This window comes from Elgaria multicarinata, chromosome 17 (genome assembly GCF_023053635.1).
Source record: "Elgaria multicarinata webbii isolate HBS135686 ecotype San Diego chromosome 17, rElgMul1.1.pri, whole genome shotgun sequence".
Classification (NCBI taxonomy): domain Eukaryota; kingdom Metazoa; phylum Chordata; class Lepidosauria; order Squamata; family Anguidae; genus Elgaria; species Elgaria multicarinata.
Window position 1 is genome coordinate 15,089,498 of NC_086187.1, and position 18,121 is coordinate 15,107,618.

Sequence of the window (18,121 nt, forward strand, 5' to 3'; positions counted from 1 at the left end):
CTTCCAGATCTGACGCAAGATGTAGTGATGGCCACCAGTTTGGATGGCTTTAAAAGGGAGTTGGATAAATTCCTGGAGGAGAAGGCTATCAAGGGCTACTAATCCTGATGGCTCTGTGCCACCCCAGTATCCGAGGCAGTCAGACTATATACACCAGTTGCTGGGGAACATGGGTTGTAGAGTGCTGCTGCACCCGTGTCCAGCTTGTGGGTCCCTGACCGACAGCTGGTCAGCCACTATGTGAACAGAGTGCTGGACTAGATGGACCCTTGGTCTGATCCATCTGGGCTCTTCTTAGGTTCTGATGACTCCACTTTCTAATGCCATTAAATTAATTATCCACTCCTTTTTTGTGCCACCTGTTCTACTTATGCTCGCTGTGGAGATAGGAGAAAGCAAAGCACTGAGATACACCCCCCAGGTGCTCAGCACCTTGGATAGCGCCTTCGGAGCCCCGCTGACATCAGAGGCACCAGCCTCCACTCACACTCACACTCACACACACACACACACACACAGAGGCAGGCCACCTTCGCCCTGGCTCCCATGCCGTGTGACTACCGCATCATTTCCTCGGTAATGCATTTCCTCCAGGGCAATGCATTGTCAGCAATTCCTTCAGGCTTCGCCCCTTTCGGAATCTATGTTACGGCGACCTCCCCAAGGTGGAGCATCAGCAGCTTCTGCACCGTCAATTCCCTTCCCATCATGGCGGCTCCGCAGTGCTGGACACGTGACCCCACTCGGGGGAGGGAACCCCCCTCCTCTCCCACCAGCTGATGAGACATCGGTGTGATCACGTGACCGGGCGAGGCGAAGCCAAAGGCAGAAGTTGTGTGCAACGAGGAGGAGGAGAAGGTGTCGGTGGGAGCCCGGTAAGGCCGATGGCTCATCTTTTCGGGGTGAGGGTGGAGGAAGCCCCGCGGGGTTCAAGCTGCCTGGAACAGCTTCGGAAATCCTGACCAATAGGAGGTATCCATGCAAATCCTATATTAATATATGCAAACGTAGGCGGGGCTGCTCCTGCACTGATTGGCAGGCTGGAATCTGGCTTCTCAATTCCACATAGAGATGTTGGGCTCAACACCCGCATCTTCTGTCTCTTCTTTGACCTGACCGATGGGAATTAATTAATAATATTTTTATCCCGCTCCATATCTAAAATAGATTCTAAATTGGATCTCTCGGGTTAAGATCCACCATAAGTCCTACATAAGTGTCAACCCTTTGAAATGAATGGGACTTTAGTTACTTGTGGCTTACTTAAATCCCATTCATTTCAGTGAGCCTAATGCTGAGTGGGACTTACGTTGGATTTTACCCAATGTCTTGTGAATCTTGCAATGTGTCGGCAGGTTTTCCATATAAAATTTTCACAAATCGGTTTGCAATTGAAAAAATAGCAATACAGGAAACAAGCCCCAATGAAAACAGTTTTGTGGACTTTTGATGGGTCCTAATAAAGGTATTGCCCATCTCTGAAGTTTGGGCTTATTTGGTTGGTTTTTTTCCTTTCCTGTTGACCAGCACAACTATCTTGTCTTTTCTTTTTTGTCAATGAAATTGATCCCCCCCCCATATTTCATTTTCTTACTTATTTGTTGGCAGTATTTCAAAGTAACATTTTCACAAAGCTGCTGGCCACATGAAAACAAGAAGACATTAATCAAAAACAATAAAAACCACTGAAGACAGTGGGATAAAAATGAATAGGAGAGCCCCTTAAAAGTTCAGATAGGGTAGAATACCAGGGTTTTTGGTGCCCATTTAAAAGCAAGAAGGGAAGAACTCAATGGAGCTCCCCAGGGAGGAAATGCCAAAGTTTTGGGGCCACCAACAAAAAGGCCCTGCGCTGTGTAGTACCTGCCATCTTGATCTTTGTCAATTACTAGCCAGAATGCAAGGATGTCTGAAGCTACTCTTGGGGCAGTAATATGAACATGAGCAGCCCTTCAGAGAATGTGGTCCCAAACCATTTAGAGCCTTAAAAGTTAAAACCAGCACTTTAAATTGAGGGTTGTTTTTATTTATAATCTTTCCAACCAAAGCTTGTTCCCAAAGAGTTTTACATGAAAATCCTATCACCAAGGCACAATATAATTAGCATTGTGCTATAGTACGTGTACTTCTGCTGCTGGTGCCATAGTCCAGATTTCTGGTTGCTCCCTGGAAAGGGAGAGAGCAGGAAAACCTGTGGGGTAGCTGATAATAAAAGTTGGTTGATGCCAAGCCTGTAAAGTTATTTTTTAACGAAGGCAGAGAGTCACAAGAAACTGAATTATATGCCCGCTTTTGTGCTTTTTCTGATTGTGCACAGAATATTTATTTATTTTACCATTTATGTCGAGTACAGGCAGACTTTAGGATTGCAGGATCTACTTTTCTTTTCTTTTTTTTACTAGAATCTTAAGGTCTAACAACCAGAACCAAGTGCAAATCAGTGGTTTCAGGGGTGGATGTGGGGGATATACGGTAAGAATTAAGGACAGGGTGCCTCTGTTCTTCACTCCTGCTCTTCCTTCTAAACTTTCTTTGTTTCAGCAGCCTCACTGGTGAGTGGGGGAGTCTTTTGCTTTCCCAGAGATCTGCCAGTAGAGCCTGATTTGTCTTCTCCCCCCCACCCCGCTAATTTATATCCAGCCTTTAAAAAAGTTGTTTCTGGGCAGCTTGCAGCGTAGTTAAATACCAATCCATAAAACATTAGAATAACTTTTTTTAAAGCAGCATACAAAAGCAATATAAAATCAGTTTCAAGGGGACTGAGAAAAGAAAAGAGGTTTCACCTGGTGGCTGACAGATAAAAAGGAAAGTACAGAGTAAGCGTTCTGGAAAGGACATGAAGACTTCAGGCAGGCCTATCCAGTGGAATTTTAGGATGCTTTTAGGATGTCTTAACAATGTATACTATGCTTTTAATCAGTATTTTACGTATTTTATACTTACTGTTGTTGCCCGCCTCAATTAAAATGGAGAGGCGGGTAAGAAATATGATGATGGAAAACAACCAAGATGCCTGCATTGAAAAAGCCCTGTGTCACATTTCGCACCTGCATCTTCTCACAAGACCCTGTCCTCCTTCCATCATTTTGCAATGCCAAATGTCTCCTTCCTTGCCAAATTTTCTTCCTTCCCACTTGTTCTCTCCATATGTTTCGCTACTCCTGTTTTACAAGAAATACCTGGGAGATCTGATGCGTTTTAGATAGATTATCTTTTGGCCAACCAGAATCCACAGGTAACCACCAAGGTGGCTAAATTCTGTGCTGTGATGTTAAATATCTGACAATGTTTTAACTTGCTAAATCTTGTATTATTACGAATGGGACATGTGCATTTTTTAAAAAAAAAAATCTGCTTATTCCATTTTACTTTTTTAAAATTTTACTTTTTAATTAACTCTTGTTGCTTTTATATCGTTGGATTCACAGTGTTATTTTACTTTGCTGGCCTTGTGACCTTAATAAACTACTACTGCTGCTACTGCTACTACTACTGCTGCTACTATGCGTCATTCTTTCACGTGACCTTTACCCTGTCCCATTCAGGCGCATCCCTTTCATGCTCGGAGGATGCCGTCGGATAAATCCATCTCGGATCCTTCGGTCTTCCAGTTTACCAACTGCTGGATTTTGAAGAACCACGAACTGCAAAGGTGAGGACGTGGGGCTGCAGCTAGGAATATGAAACCCCGGAAGAAAAAAATGGGTTGAAAGGCGGAAAGATTCTAGACGAAGGGAATGCTTTTATATGTTGTTTCATTTTCCCCCATTTCCCCCCATTTGTTTTCTGGGTGAAAGCTTTTCGCCCTGCTTTCTCTGAGAGCCGGGATTTGTGTTGCTGCTTGAAATGGTTGTGGTCCTATCGGGAATTGGTAGGACACCCATCCGGAAATGTGTTGATCTCTTCCATGTAGCACTTCAAGGGGCAGGCAGGAGCGTGAGGATTGCGGGGGAGTGGTTGTAGTTAAGTGCGCAATCCTACGCATGGTTAGAAGAAGGAAAAAGTCCTACAATTCCCAGCATCCCCCAGCCAGACTTTTTTGTGTCTAAACATGCACAGGTCTATGCATAGTTTAGTTTCATTGTTTTTTCTTATCTGTTATTTCGAGGACTGAGATTTTCTGGTGTGTTTGCTGACAATCCCCAAAGAGGTAGTGGAGAATCCATAATTAAGCAAAAAGAAATAAAATTTGACAAGGGGCATCTTTGGTGTTACTGAATTATGTTTTACTGGCTTTAAAAACACAGCCGTGGTGGTGGTATTATTATTATGACATATTAAGTTTTCTCAGTGTTGCAAAATAATATAAAAACAATTCAGTCCCTGCCTACAGAATTACACTCCAATAGACACATACAAAAGGAAAAGTGGGTAGGATCATGGAGTTGGAAGGGATCATATATAATTACATTTAACTTCCACCTTTTTTTCTCTTGCAAGGAATCCAAGGCGGCTTTCATAGTCCTCCTCCTCTTCTGCATTTTATCCTCACAACAACCCTGAGAGGTAGGTTAGGCTGAGAGTCAGTGACTGGCCCAAAGTCACCCAGCGAGCATCATGGCTGAGTGGGGACTAGAATCTGGATCTCCTGAGTCCCAGTCTAACACACTAACCACTAAACCATACTGCCTCTAACCACTACACCACACTTTCAAAGTACAATCATTCACCCCAGTTACAATGCCAATTATATATCTCAGCTGAACACACACATAAAATATCTAAAGTTGCTAAATCTCCTGGCCTAAGTTTATTCCAATAATTAATGTTGGCTGAGGAATTATGGGAATTGTAGTCCGACACGTTGGGGAGGGCTCTGCTAAACCTGAGTTTTCCCCTGAGGCCTTGTTTAAGGGCTGGCTGAGGTCTAGGTTGCTTCTGTTTGCAGGGAGGACCTGTGGGTGAGAGATGGCAAGATCCTAAACCCAGAGAAGCTGTTCTTCGATGAGAAGAAGGCTGCGGATGTCCAACTGGACTGCAAGGGCAGCATTGTCGCTCCCGGCTTCATTGATGTCCAAATCAACGGTAAGTAGCCCTGGAGTTGCTCTAGCACGGGAGAGGCCCAACCGCCACGATGCAGAAAGTGCCGCGCCGTGCATTCCGCACATCTAAGACAGTGCTAGAATCCGAGCCGTGAAATTGCGGCCCACGAGAAACGTGATGAAGATTCAGATGAGGGCGAGTCAAAAGTAGCCCCATTTCATTCTAGTTTTGTGGGCTGTAAGCTTGCTTGTTTCTTTTTTGTAAATGACAGTGAAAATTCCTTAGGATGCTCTACGATCGCATGATTGTATGCTGTTATTGCTTGCACACAGGGGAAAGAGAACCGTACTTTCAAAGATGAAGCTGCAGAGAGGAAGTCATCTCTCTGCCCAGGCAGTGGCTGGGTTCACACAACACAATAACCCACACTCAAGATTGAGTAGGGGTTGAAGATGGGTTGTTGCTGAACCATGGGTCTGAATCCAGCCACACTAACAAACCATGGTTTGTTAACCACAAACAACCCACAAAGAGAACTCATGATTTGTTCTTGGTTTGTGAATTGTAGATTGTTTATTAACCACAAACCATGGCTTGTTAGTGTGGCTGGGTTCAGACATCACGATAACCCACATTTCAGGAACAACCCACAGCTCAATGACAATCCACACTCAACCCATACTCAACCTTTGAATGTGGGTTATTGTGTTATCTGAACCTAGCATCTGTTACTCAGGTGCATAATATGTCTTCTACTTGTAGAAATGGCCCTGTGGTTAACCTGGCTTGTAGGGAAGCAGCTCCCATTTCTGTGTTCTTTCTTTGCCCAGGAGGTTTTGGAGTGGATTTTTCCCTGGCCACTGATGATGTGGGAGCAGGAATCTCCCTGGTTGGCCAGAAGATACTGTCCCATGGAGTGACCTCTTTCTGCCCAACCCTGGTGACCTCCCCACCATCTGTATACCACCAGGTAAGGAGGAAGGGCTTTTAAAGCATGGTTGATTTCTCATGAACTCTACCACTACTGTTCGTGGGTCTACTACAGGCTTGCGTGCAACCTGCGAACCGAACCGAACTTACTAAAATGTTCCTGAAAGACTGCCTTCGCCTATATGAGCTTGCTCGGTCCTTATGATTTTCTGGAGAGGCCCTTCTTCAAGATCACCACCATCAGAGGCACATTCGATGCCGACGTGAGACAGGGCCTTTTCGGTGGCTGCCTCTTGGCTGCGGAACTCTCTCCCAAGTGAGGCTGGAGGGTGCTGGGAAGCTGCAGTCCAACACATCTGGAAGCCAACAGGTTGAGGAAGGCTGATGTGAAGTCTTGGGTTCTTCCCATCACCTGCTTCCCTGGTCCATTACTCTGGAGTTTGAACCTTAGAACCTTGCACATGCGAAGTATGCACTCTGCCACTGAGCTAAGGTCCCTCCCCTTCCATTGCTGTCAATCCTAGCTGACAGCAAGTCTCCGGCAGTGGCCGTTCCCAGTCTTGTGAGATCTCTTAATTGGAGTTGCCGAGAACTGAACCTTGAGCTTCATAGGCGCAAAATATGGGCTCTTCCATTGAGCGGCAGCCCCAATCCGCGAATGTCGTCTCTCTTCAGCCTTCCCCAAAGTAAATGGCTGGGTCATAAACTGAATTGCCTGGTGCTGATCTTTAGACTACTGATATGGCACTGTTGCTGAGAAGGAGTGTTTCCATAACAAAACTGGACTGAGGCCAATTTATTAAGAATGTGTTGTGTGTCTCTCAAGAGGCTGTGGTCTAGTTGGCTACATAGATGAAAGGAGGAGGGGAGCAGGAGTTTGGGGCCAGGAGGAGGCCTGTTCTGAAGCTGCCCCTCCATCCAAAGGAGAAGCAAAGCGGCCCAACGCCTCTTACAATCACCTGGAAAAACAAGAGCCCTGTCTGTAAATCAGGAGCAGGCAGATCGCGGCCCTCCAGATGTTCTTGGGGTGCAAATCCCATCAGCGAATCCCATCCCATCCCATATATTAGCTTAAAACTAATATAAAAGTACAATCAGAATAGATCCTAGCAGCAAGGCAGAGATTTAAAATACAGATTTAAAACAGCAGGGCTAAAAGACTAGAATGCTGAAATGCTGGGAAAATAAAGTCTTTGCCTGGTGCCGAAAGGAGCACAATGTAGGCGCCAGGCGAACCTCTCTAGGGAGCTCATTCCGCAGCTGGGGTGCCACAGCAGAAAAGGCCCTCTTCCTGGTAGCCGCCCACCTCACTTCCTTTGGCAGATGCTCACGGAGAAGGACCCCTGAAGGTGATATTAGGGGTTTGGGCAGGTACAGAAATGATTCACAAGACAGAAATGATTAATGATGTTGTTTCTAATGACTCCTCTCCTTCCAGGTTCTGCCTCAGATCTGTGTGAAAAATGGAGGGGTTCACGGAGCTGGCATCCTGGGTGAGTTAAGAAGCCAGCTTACAGGTCAGGGGTGTGCAACCCCGAGGGCCGGATTCTGTTTCAGGGGAGCACTTGAGGGCCACATTCCGGTGGTGGGCGGGGCTGAACAGGAAGGGGCAGAGCCAAAGCACTCAAAAGACCAGCATAGCTTAGCCAGTAGGCCAGTAGCTGGGCCTCAGGAGGGAGCATTTATTTATGATTTATTTTATTTACAATATTTATATGTCACTCCCCATTCAAAATTTCAGAGCGGTGTACAAGATAAAATAAAATAACAGAATAAAACACTTTAAAATAGATTTTAAAAGAAGCAAAATGTACAGTGAACCTTTTAGAATTGGGGATGGCGGCTGCACTGGGAAACTACCAAATGATCAGTGGGAAGGGTTATTTATTTATTACATTTATATCCCGCCTTTTTTCCTCCTTAAAGAGCCCAGAGTGGCATACATAATCCTCCTCCTCTCCATTTTATTCTCACAACAACAACCCTGTGAGGTAGGTTGGGCTGAGAGTTTGTGATTGGCCCAAAGTCACCCAGTGAGCTTCCATGGCCGAATGGGGACTAGAACCTGGATCTCCCGACTGCCAGTCCGACACTCTAACCACTACACCACACTGGCTTCTCATGACCGTTTGGAGACCCTCGGAGGGGCAGACGGGGACTTAGGCAGGCCAGAATTTCCTTGTGGTTCAACACCTGTCTTCTATGTGACGTCTGCTCTCCAATGTTCCCCATGCGCCGTATCTTGCCTGTGGCGGTGGAGTAGGAGAAATGGGGGGCGGAAGGTAGAGCATCCTTCAGCACGGGGACCCACAGCTCTGCCTACATCACAGTTAGGCTTGCTTCCCTGTCTGCATCTCCCATATTGCCAGTGGAGGCTGGTGGCTCCGGCATCCGTGTGGTGGTGAATCCGCTCTGGGTTTCAGTCAGAACGAATGGACCTCTAAAGGAGCTCTCCAAAGTGTTTCCCCACCTTGGAGAGCTCCTTTAAAGTTCTGACAATGTCCCACTGACGTTGGAGTCACCAGCATCCACTGCAGTGCTGCCTAACTCAGAACTTCTGTAAACCTCCCAGAGAGCTTCGTCTATGGGGCAGTATATAAATTTAATAAATAATTAAAATAAATAACTCAGAAGACAAGAGAGGGGTTTGGGAGGCTGAGTTCCCTGGTCTTGGTTTGCGGCACACTTGCTCCAAAAGACGGCCAGCCCTATTCAGGGGCTCGTGTGGTATAGTCCTCTCTTGGCACAATAGTTTCTTAGGATGCAAAGGAAGGAAATCACTCAATACTTACACTTAAAATGATTTGCACTTCTCATATAAGGATTCAGAGCCCAGGGCGGGCTAGATTCGGGCCCGAGGCAGGCCAGATTCGGGCCCAAGGCAGGCTGGATTCGGATCCGAGGCGGGCCAGATTCAGAGCCCAGCCCTGAGTTTCTGCAACCCTGCCCTAGAACATGTGTGTCTTCCCTCTGCATTGGGACAGGAGTTCATCTGGAAGGTCCGTTCATCAGCAAGGAAAAGAAGGGGGCTCATCCTGAGCACTACCTTCGCACTTACGAGACAGGAGCCTTCCAGGAACTGCTTGCCACGTATGGGCAGCTGGACTGTGTCCGCATCGTCACCCTGGCACCCGAGATGGAAAGGAGCGGCGAGGTGATCCGAGAGCTTACCAAGAGGGGGATCTGTGTGTCGCTAGGTAAATGTTGCCCTTGGACTCGGAAGGGGTGAGTTCTGGGGTCGGGGTGTGCGGTGGGTATTCAATCCCATACGCGGCGGTTGTTTTGAAACCATAAAGGCTGATGCATGCACCCCTCTTGAACAGAAGATACATTGAGTTTTAATTCTGCAAGTAGATCTCGAGTTGTCATGTCTTGGGGAATGGATAAGTGTATTACAGTTCCAGGGATCAGGATGTCTCCTGAATATTGGGGATGTGAATTGAAATAATTCAGTTTCAAGGTTAGAGGTGTGTGGCTATTTATGTAAAATACCGGTCTGTGTTGTTACATTTATTTAAAACAGCCTTCCCCAACTCGGGGCCCTCCAGATGGTTTGGACGACAACTCCCATCACCCTCAGCCACATGACCAATGGTGAGGGATGCTGGGAATTGTAGTCTGAAATATCTGGAGACCACCAATTGAGGGAGGCTGATTTAAAAGATGTATATCCTGCCTTTCCGCCACAAGGCATTTTTACGGCAGCTTACAAACCAGTTTGTTTTCACAACAGCACCTTCAGGTTTCAACGTGTAGATCTGAACAAATGAACCGACTCCCTCCTCGTGAGCCTGAGGTCCGTGCCAGAGGGACGGTGCCCTTCGGCATCACCCTTTAGCTCACGCTATCGGCACTGGCTTGATGGCAGCAGGATAAAAGAGCAAGCACCCCTCTCTCAAACAGGAACCCAGAATATTGACTGTCGCTCACTTGTCTGTCCAGGAAATGGATGCGCTGATTAGGAAACATTTAGGAATCTACTCCGGGGCTCAGCGTGCCATTTTGAGCTTGGAGTTTTAAAGCATGCAAATAGTGAAGAAGGAGAAGGTTGGTCCACTTGCTGCTGAGGTTACATAGGCCCTTTACTCTGCTTTGAGCGGGCCTTTTCCTTATGGCTGTTCCTAGAGGCCTGTGACATTGGGGCGGGCCTGGTCACATGTTCCTTCCCCCAAACAGCGTGTTGCTTTCTCCTCCCGACACATCTCTCCTGGCTGCACCCGCTCTTGAATGAAATACTGTATTTACACTTTGGGCATCCTCGTCTTAGCTCACTCACTCTTATTCTGCTCATGAGCCAAGGCACAAGAAGACTGAGCCCCTGAGGGGAGGACCGGTTTGAAAAGCCATTTGTGTCAGGAAAAGGCAGCCGTTGACGGGAGTGAGGGAGGAAAGGCCCTTGGTATTGCAGGCGAGGTGGCAAGTAGGCCTGGGGCCTGAACTTGGTCTTTGGGATCAGGACTGGCCCTACCATAAAGCTGGGTGAGGTATTTGCCTCAGGCGGCAGATGCTCGGAGGTGGCAGCAAGATGTTGGAGAAGAAAAATGTGGTCAGTGCCACCTGCTCTACACCCCCCTAAGTTATCCTCCTGCCTTCCTGGAGGGTGGAAGATGCTGTCCCATTGCCAGTGATTTAGCTTCCCTTCGAGGCAGTTTTTGTACTTGAATTGGGAGGGGCACCATTTTGTCTCTTGCCTCAGACAGCAAAATATCTTGGGGCGGCCTGCTTGGGGTGCTACTCCCTTTTTTTATTATTATTAAATTTTTGTTTTCTACAATACTTAAACATACACCATTACAATTAAAAACAACAACATACTACATAAATGTTGATTAACATTAATATCGTATCTATATAACACAATCAAACTTAACATATAAGTGGGGTGCTAGTCCCCGATCTCTTCTTACCCATAGTGTCTCTCTGATGATTTAATTACATGATCTCACAGCCCAGGGGCAGCTGGCTAGTTTGGGGCATCTTGATGCCTAGTCCCCTCTGTGTTTCCAGGACACTCCGTGGCCAACCTGTCTCAGGCCGAGGAAGCCGTTCGGCACGGGGCTACCTTCATCACGCATCTCTTCAACGCCATGTTACCTGTGAGTAGTATCTCTAGGCAAAAGCCTCACTCCCGTTGCCAGCACCTTAAGGATCTCTACACATTTTGGTGTTTGTTTGTTTGTTTTTTCAAAAGCAAGTTTCTGGCCCTCATGGCGGCAATGGTACATCTGCCAGCATGCAGATGATGCTTTAAGAATTCTTAGAGGTGGGCAGGAGGGATGCCGGGCAGCGCTGATAGCTATAAGATATGGCTCTGCACTCTCCAGCTCTTCTTCCTTCCTTCCTTCTTTAAAAAGATTCTTACCTTGCCTTTCGGGGTGCATTGCCCTCACAAGAACCCAGCAGTGAAATGGCCACATGTTTCTCTCTAGTGTGATAATTCCAAAGGTTTGGGGCCACCACTGAGAAAGCCCTATTCCTAGTACCTGCCAGCTGAATGGCTCTTGCTAGCAGGCCAGAGACTAGGGCCTCTGCCATTGATTGTAATACTTGGGCCTACACCTACAGGTGTAGGCGATCCTTCAGATACAGTGTCTCTCATCTTCCTGTCGGAACCAGAATAAATGATGGAACTAAGGAGGTATACAAAAATGTGTCGGATTTAGGGTACAAAATGTTAACCTTGATGCAGAGCTAAATGTTTAGCACAGGCTGTACATAACCCTCCTGGGTGTCATATTTTACATGAGGGGTGGATAGAAACAAGATCTACAGATGGTTTGGACTTCAGCTCCCAGCATTCCTGAGCATTGGCCATGCTAGCAGGGAATTCTGGGAGTTGAAATCCAAACATCTGGAGATCTACCTTCTGCCCATCCCTGTTTTAGATTAGAGGGAAGGCAGATTCGAAGATTTGTTTGGTTTGGTTGTTTAAAAGGTTTCTTGGCCTCCCTTTATTAAAAAAAACTACAAAGACGGCATATAAGAAAACCATTTTTAAAGAACATCAATATGAAACCACAATTAAAAAAACCCACAGAACAAGACAATGGCAATAGTGGGTGGGGTGTGGGAATTAGAAGAGATAATGCTTCATTGGTTAGCTCATCTTGCGTGCTGGAAGACCCGGGCGAATGAAAACATCTTTGCCTCATGCCAGAATTGACATCACTGTTCACTGTAGGTAAATTTCCCAGAACGTAAGGGGCTTTCCATAATTGGGGTACCAGAACTTGAAAACCTTCCAAGTTTCCCCAGGTAGCCATGCCCCTTTAATGTCCAAAAAAGGAAAGGAACCTTTCGCTGACGTTTTCTTGGCAGGCTTTATAGCGGGGTGGTTTGCCGTTACCTTCCCCGGCCGTTATTACCTTTCCCCCAGCTAACTGGGTACTCATTTTACCGACCTCGGGAGGATGGAAGGCTGAGTTGACCCAAGCCGGCTGCCTGAAACCAGCTTCCGCTGGGATCGAACTCAGGCCGTGGGGAGAGTTTCGGCTGCAGAAACTGTTGCTTTTCCGCTCTGCGCCACACAAGGCTCATTAATGTCCAAACTGGGCCGTTATGGGTTAGTGCTAAGCTCTCTAAACCATGGCTTGCAAGCCCACTTCAAACCACAATATCGGAGGTTAGTGCTAACCATCATTGACCGCTTTGGAGGTTATCACAAAGTTTCGTTGTCACCAACCAGGAAAGGAGAAGGAGAAGAGAGGCTTTGAAACCCAAGAGAAAAGGAGCTCAAGAAAGCTGCATTGTCAGAATATGTGTCCATCTAGCCAGGATAGCAGAGGTGATAAACCTCTGGCTCACAGGCCACATTTAGCCCTTTAATGTTCCCCCATATGGCCACACCCCCTTCCACTGACTCCACCCCCCTCTTTCTCTTCATCACTGATCATTGCACGATTTCCTGGCTTTTGTGCGGTTTTATCCCGTGTTCAAAGGCTGAAACGCCTCTCCTAAGACTTGCTTACTGATAGTAAGAGTTTTAAGCTAAAATATGCTGGTATTTTAAGGCCCTCTTTTGCCTTTGGTCCCCCCCCCCACTTTTGCCTTTGGCCCTCTCCGCCGCAGAAACGCATCCACTGAGTGTGTCTTAAAAATCTAGCCCTCAGTCTGAAAGACGTCCAACCGGCCTGCTCTCAAATAATAAACACAATATTAACGTACTTTCATCTTGTATGACTAATGTGACGACAGCCCCACAGATTCCTAGACCTGTGGCTGTGCTGGCTGGGGATGATGGGAGTTGTAGTCCAACCATTCTGGAGGGCACTGGGTGGGAAAGGCTAAACTTGACCACATCGCTGGATTGATCCAGTTTTTGCCCATGCAGTTCCACCATCGGGATCCCGGAATCGTGGGACTCCTGACAAGCGACCGGATTCCCCCGGGCCAGCAAGTGTTCTACGGCATGATATCCGACGGGATCCACACGAATCCCGCCGCTCTGCGAATCGCGCACCGAGCTCACCCTAAAGGTTTGTTGCCATTGGGTATGAGACTACAAATGGCAGGTTAGGACTCCGTCCCTGGTGAGATGCTGCCCCGTTGCTGGCTGCAGGTATTGTGGGAGGGAAGGAATCAAGTGGAGAAAATGTTCATTAGTGGGACTGAAAGTAAAATTCTTTGGCTGGGTTTGAGAATAACTTTGTTGCCTTTACTGTGGGCTGGTTCGCATGTAACAATGGTTACATGCGAACCAGTACTTGCTCATTAACATGAGCAAGCATCTGGTGCACCCCCTTCCTCCTCCCCCCTCCCCCCTATAGGCCCTCAGATTCAGTTACCAGAGGGGTAGCCATCTTAGTCTGTGTCACCCAAAACCACAGAGCCTTGTGGCAACTTAAAGCAGGGGTGGCCACCTTTTGGGGGCCCTTGGGCACATAGGGAGTTTGAGAAACTGGGCACCACTGCAAAATGGCTTCCGTGAGAGGCGTGGCAGGGGGATCCCCTCGTTATATCCTATCACAGATTGGAGATAACAAGGGGATTCTTCAGCCCCTGTTTCCTCGGGGCTTGGGGAGGGTACGATATGGAGGGTACAGACAATACTGAACTAAGTGGACCCATGTCGTGACTCGGAATAAGGTAGCTACCTGTGTCCCTAAATTACCCGTATTAACCAGGATTAACCTGAGTCATTTATGTATCCTTAGGGCTGGTCCTGGTGACGGATGCCATCACTGCAATGGGTCTTGCCCCAGGTAGGCACACATTGGGCCAACAGGTGATTGAAGTGGACGGCCTGAACACCTACATTGCAGGTGAGTGCCCTGTAATCCAGGTGCAGAGGAGGAAGGGGCCCTGGGCTGCTCTCACCTTCCCAGAGTTGGAGCACATCGGCTGGTTTGGATCTCCCAAAGCTATTGAAACTCTGGATCTAGCAGGCAGAGAGAGAGAGAGAGAGAGAGAGAGAGAGAGAGATTTCTTCTTCCATGAGGATACCATGAATTTGGTTGTGCAGGTGACGTATGATACACAATTAAACTGGGCCAGTTCCCCCCCCCCCCGCCCTAGTATACAAGGATCAGGTTTGGGCTGCATAGCACACTCTGCCCTCTTCCGCACCTCTCTGGAGGGGCATTCTTAGTTACACTGACAAACGTGTGGCATTTTTCAGTGCTGATGTGCAAGTTAATGACTATACACGGCCTAAGAAAAAGTACACACTGGTATGTGTACACAGTGCACACCAATAGCACAGACCATCTGGAGTGATTCAAAATAGCATCCATGTGTACTCTGCATACACATGTATGTGTGATGCAGATATATACGAGGTTTGCACATAACAACCCATGATTTATTTAACTTGTGGTTTGTTGCTCTATCCAGGGTTTGTCTTGAAAATGACTGAACAGACTGTAGTTTGTTTTCTCAATTTCTGGGTTGTTTGTTTCCTTCCTCCTTCTTTCCCTCCCTCCCTGTATCCCAAATGCCTTTGAGGTGCTGAAGTACTGGCATGTACAGCCGCTGGTTTTCTTTCTTCTTTTTACTGCTGTTACCTACTGCCTTTGTAGCCTGGCAAAACAACCCAGGAACAACCTACAGTTCTGGGTTCACATGTAGCAGCAGCCAGTGGCTTGAAAAACCCAAAGTTCACAACCCAGGGTTGTTTTCTTTCAGGGTTGTTCGTGGTTAACAAACCATGGTTTGATCACATGGCTGCATTCATACATCACAACAACCCAGAATTCAAAACCCCAAACTATGGGTTCACATTATGTGCTAACCAGATCATTGTGTGTGTATGAGAGAGAGAGATGCATTTTCTGGGGGTAATTGAATTTTGGGAAATGTTCTGCTATCCTAAATCAATGGAGAGCTGAGTCAGCACGTTTGTTTGCTTTACATTTAGTAAACAAAACTTTTAAAAATTACGCCGTGTTAATTTTACGTGCTGTATATCTGCATAGTTTTCCCAATAGCAAAAGCGAGTTAAATTGAAATACTTGATTAAGGCAGAAGGAAAGTTCCATCAAGTGCACTTACAGTGCAATCCTCTATGAGTCTTCTCAGAAGTAAGTCCCATTAGTTTCAATAGGCCTTACTTCCACATAAGTGGCTACGGGAAGCAGTGTGGTTTGAGTGCCCTATTCAAACAAATCCAAAGCATTACTTGGACTTGATTTTTTTGATTGGCATGCCTGTAAATATTTTAAGACAGGACAACTCAATAGCATGCATTTCCCTTAACACTTGTTTAGATTTTGACAGCACATTCCTAGGTATGTTGAAACTCAGAAGTCCCACTTGGATGATGTATTTTCCCTTTTTAAACAATGATGTGATCGTCTTTTTTCGCACATACTGCTTTACAGGGACTAAAACTCTGAGCGGTAGTATTGCGACCATGGACACGTGCGTTCGACACTTCAGGGACGCCACAGGTAAGGCTTCTCCGCTTGGTAGACTGGAATTAAGGGACGTTTGCTATTTTCCCTGGGAGCCAAATGGCTGTTCACACAACCCACACTCACTGGTTGGCCAACAAAGTGCTGGACTGGGTGGACCCTTGGTCCGATCCAGCAGGGCTCTTCTTACATTCAATCTGGCCCTTAGATGGATGGCCATGATCCCTTCCACCCCACCAACCGTAATAAGTCACCTTCCCTTTTTATTTTGCAGGGTGCTCCGTAGAAACAGCGCTGGAAGCTGCTTCTCTCCATCCAGCCCAGCTCTTGAAAATCGAGGACAGGAAGGGCACCCTGGATTATGACAGTGACGCAGGTATTTGCCATGAAGGGCGGGGAGAGAGAGACCCACACCTCCCACCCAGAGCCCTCCTACGTCTTCTGTGGGAAGGTCTTAAACTGAGGAGTGAATCCTCTCCCCATCTGGGGCGGGTGAGGGGCAAGACCTCTGGGCAGTGTTGTCATGGAATCAGGGCTCACAGCAGAAGACGAGGGTCAAATTCCGTTTCGGAGTGGCTCTCGGGCACCGCCTTCTGAAGAGGTGGGGGCCAAAATACCAGCTAAATATTCTAGCTTAAAGGTGCAGTCCTACACCTGTTTAGGCAGAAAAAAAAGTCCTACATCCCTACATGCTGGGAATTGTAGGACTTTTTTCTGTCTAAACATGCCTAGGACAGTGCCCTAAAACGCTTAATGGCCAGTTATAAAGAGAGATTACTTAAAGATTGAAAAGCCTTTCAATTTTTAGAATGGAAGGATAAAAGCTACACAAAAGCTGAGAAGTTACCAAATGGTCAACAGTTGGGGGAAAAGGCTCAGGGAAGTACGGCCATCTGTGAACACCAGAGATCCAGAATGGATTCCAGGGAGTCCAGATTTGGCCCACCGGCATGAGGTTCCAGACCCTTGGAGTGGTTATTAATTTTACCTAACCTGAGGCAGCTCCCGAGCGCTTTACAGAACACATTTCCTCCATCAGTCTCTGGGACTGGATGTTTGTTTACGTGCGCTTCTCAACGGGCCTTCCGCTCGTCTCAAACGCTGAAAGAAAAAACGGCACGGGTGCCATTAAGTGGTGACCTCATTTCCTGTTTCCCACAGATTTCCTGCTGCTGGACGACAGCCTCCACGTCCAGGCTACGTACATTGCCGGACGCCAGGTTTGGAGACGCGGCAGTTTTGTTATCTGAAACCGGAGCCGAGACTGAGACTGGCAGCCCTTGAAGATTCGGAAGCCGAGAGCGGATTGGAGCCAACCCTGCAGCCCCTTTCTTCCAAAGGCCTTCCGCCTCTCCCGCTCTCTCTTCCTTTTTTGCTTCCTTTTCCCCTCGCTCCTGTGACCCCCTGGAAAGAGTGGCATTCAACAAATAGGGCCGGGGGAGGCAGCCCAGGCTTCTGTTCGCAAGCTGCATCCTCCGCGGAGTCTTGTGTTTCCAAGAGGCTGAGGTGGAAGACTTACTCCTCACCCCATGCCAGAATCCTGCCTGGCTGTCCCTTCAGGCCTTTCCTGCAGAGATAAAGGAAGCTTCTCCTGTTCACTGTGTGAACGCAAGGGCCTGGGACATATAGCACCACTGAATGAACAAACCTGCCACCAGAGAGGGCAGCTCCTGCCATTTTCTTCCTATAGTGCCTCTCTTTCTTGGCCTTTCACCGACACACCTCTTGTTGCTGGCATGGCGCCTTTTGTTTGACTATCATCTGCCTTATCTATCACAATTAAAGCCAGCTAGGTTATTTGATGTATTACAGTTCTAATTCTGTTTATTTATTCCACGTACTTCCCGACAAAAATGGTGCTTGAAGGCAGCTCACCATAACATTCTGAGATGAAATACAACAGCCATCCCCAAGCCGGTGCCCTCTGGATGTGTTGGATTACAATTCCCAGCATGCCCTGCAGAGGGAAATGTGCATAGTCACACCTTTTCATTCAAGGATTAGGTTCCAGACTTCCCTGGTATTCTTCACTAGTGAACTCGCCTGCATCCATCCCCATTGGTGGCTCGCCCCATCGCCGCTGCTGTCCACCCCTGCTCATTGGTTGCGTGAGCTTCTTCTGAGGGCTCATCTAAACCAAGCAGATATTCCACTATGAAAGTGGTATGAAAGCAGTATATAAAATTCAGGAGCCACGCTACTGCTTTATAGCGGTATTGAAATGCACTGACAACAGTTGGGGCCCATTGACACATAACATACTGCTTTCATACCACTTTCATAGTGTTATATCCTGCTTGGTGTAGTTGTGTCCTGGGCCCCACCAGTTGTCAGTGCACTTCAGAACCACTATAAAG

At 47.3% G+C, this 18,121-nt stretch overlaps 1 protein-coding gene across 2 annotated transcripts; it reads left to right on the forward strand.

The window, feature by feature from the left end:
* The first annotated feature begins 801 nt into the window (after positions 1-801).
* Positions 802-17,570, forward strand: AMDHD2 (amidohydrolase domain containing 2). Of its 2 annotated transcripts, none has more exons than XM_063142908.1 (12): positions 802-875; positions 3,546-3,652; positions 4,889-5,025; positions 5,814-5,953; positions 7,352-7,406; positions 8,898-9,110; positions 10,921-11,009; positions 13,244-13,388; positions 14,067-14,174; positions 15,732-15,800; positions 16,039-16,140; positions 16,926-17,570. In XM_063142908.1, the coding sequence occupies exons 2-12, from the start codon at positions 3,570-3,572 to the stop codon at positions 17,012-17,014; spliced, it is 1,230 nt and encodes a 409-aa protein (XP_062998978.1). In that variant the 5' UTR covers positions 802-875; positions 3,546-3,569; the 3' UTR covers positions 17,015-17,570. The 2 variants fall into 2 exon arrangements, with proteins under 2 accessions (XP_062998978.1, XP_062998977.1); XM_063142907.1 differs by lacking the exon at positions 802-875 and adding an exon at positions 918-972.
* Positions 17,571-18,121: the final 551 nt, after the last annotated feature.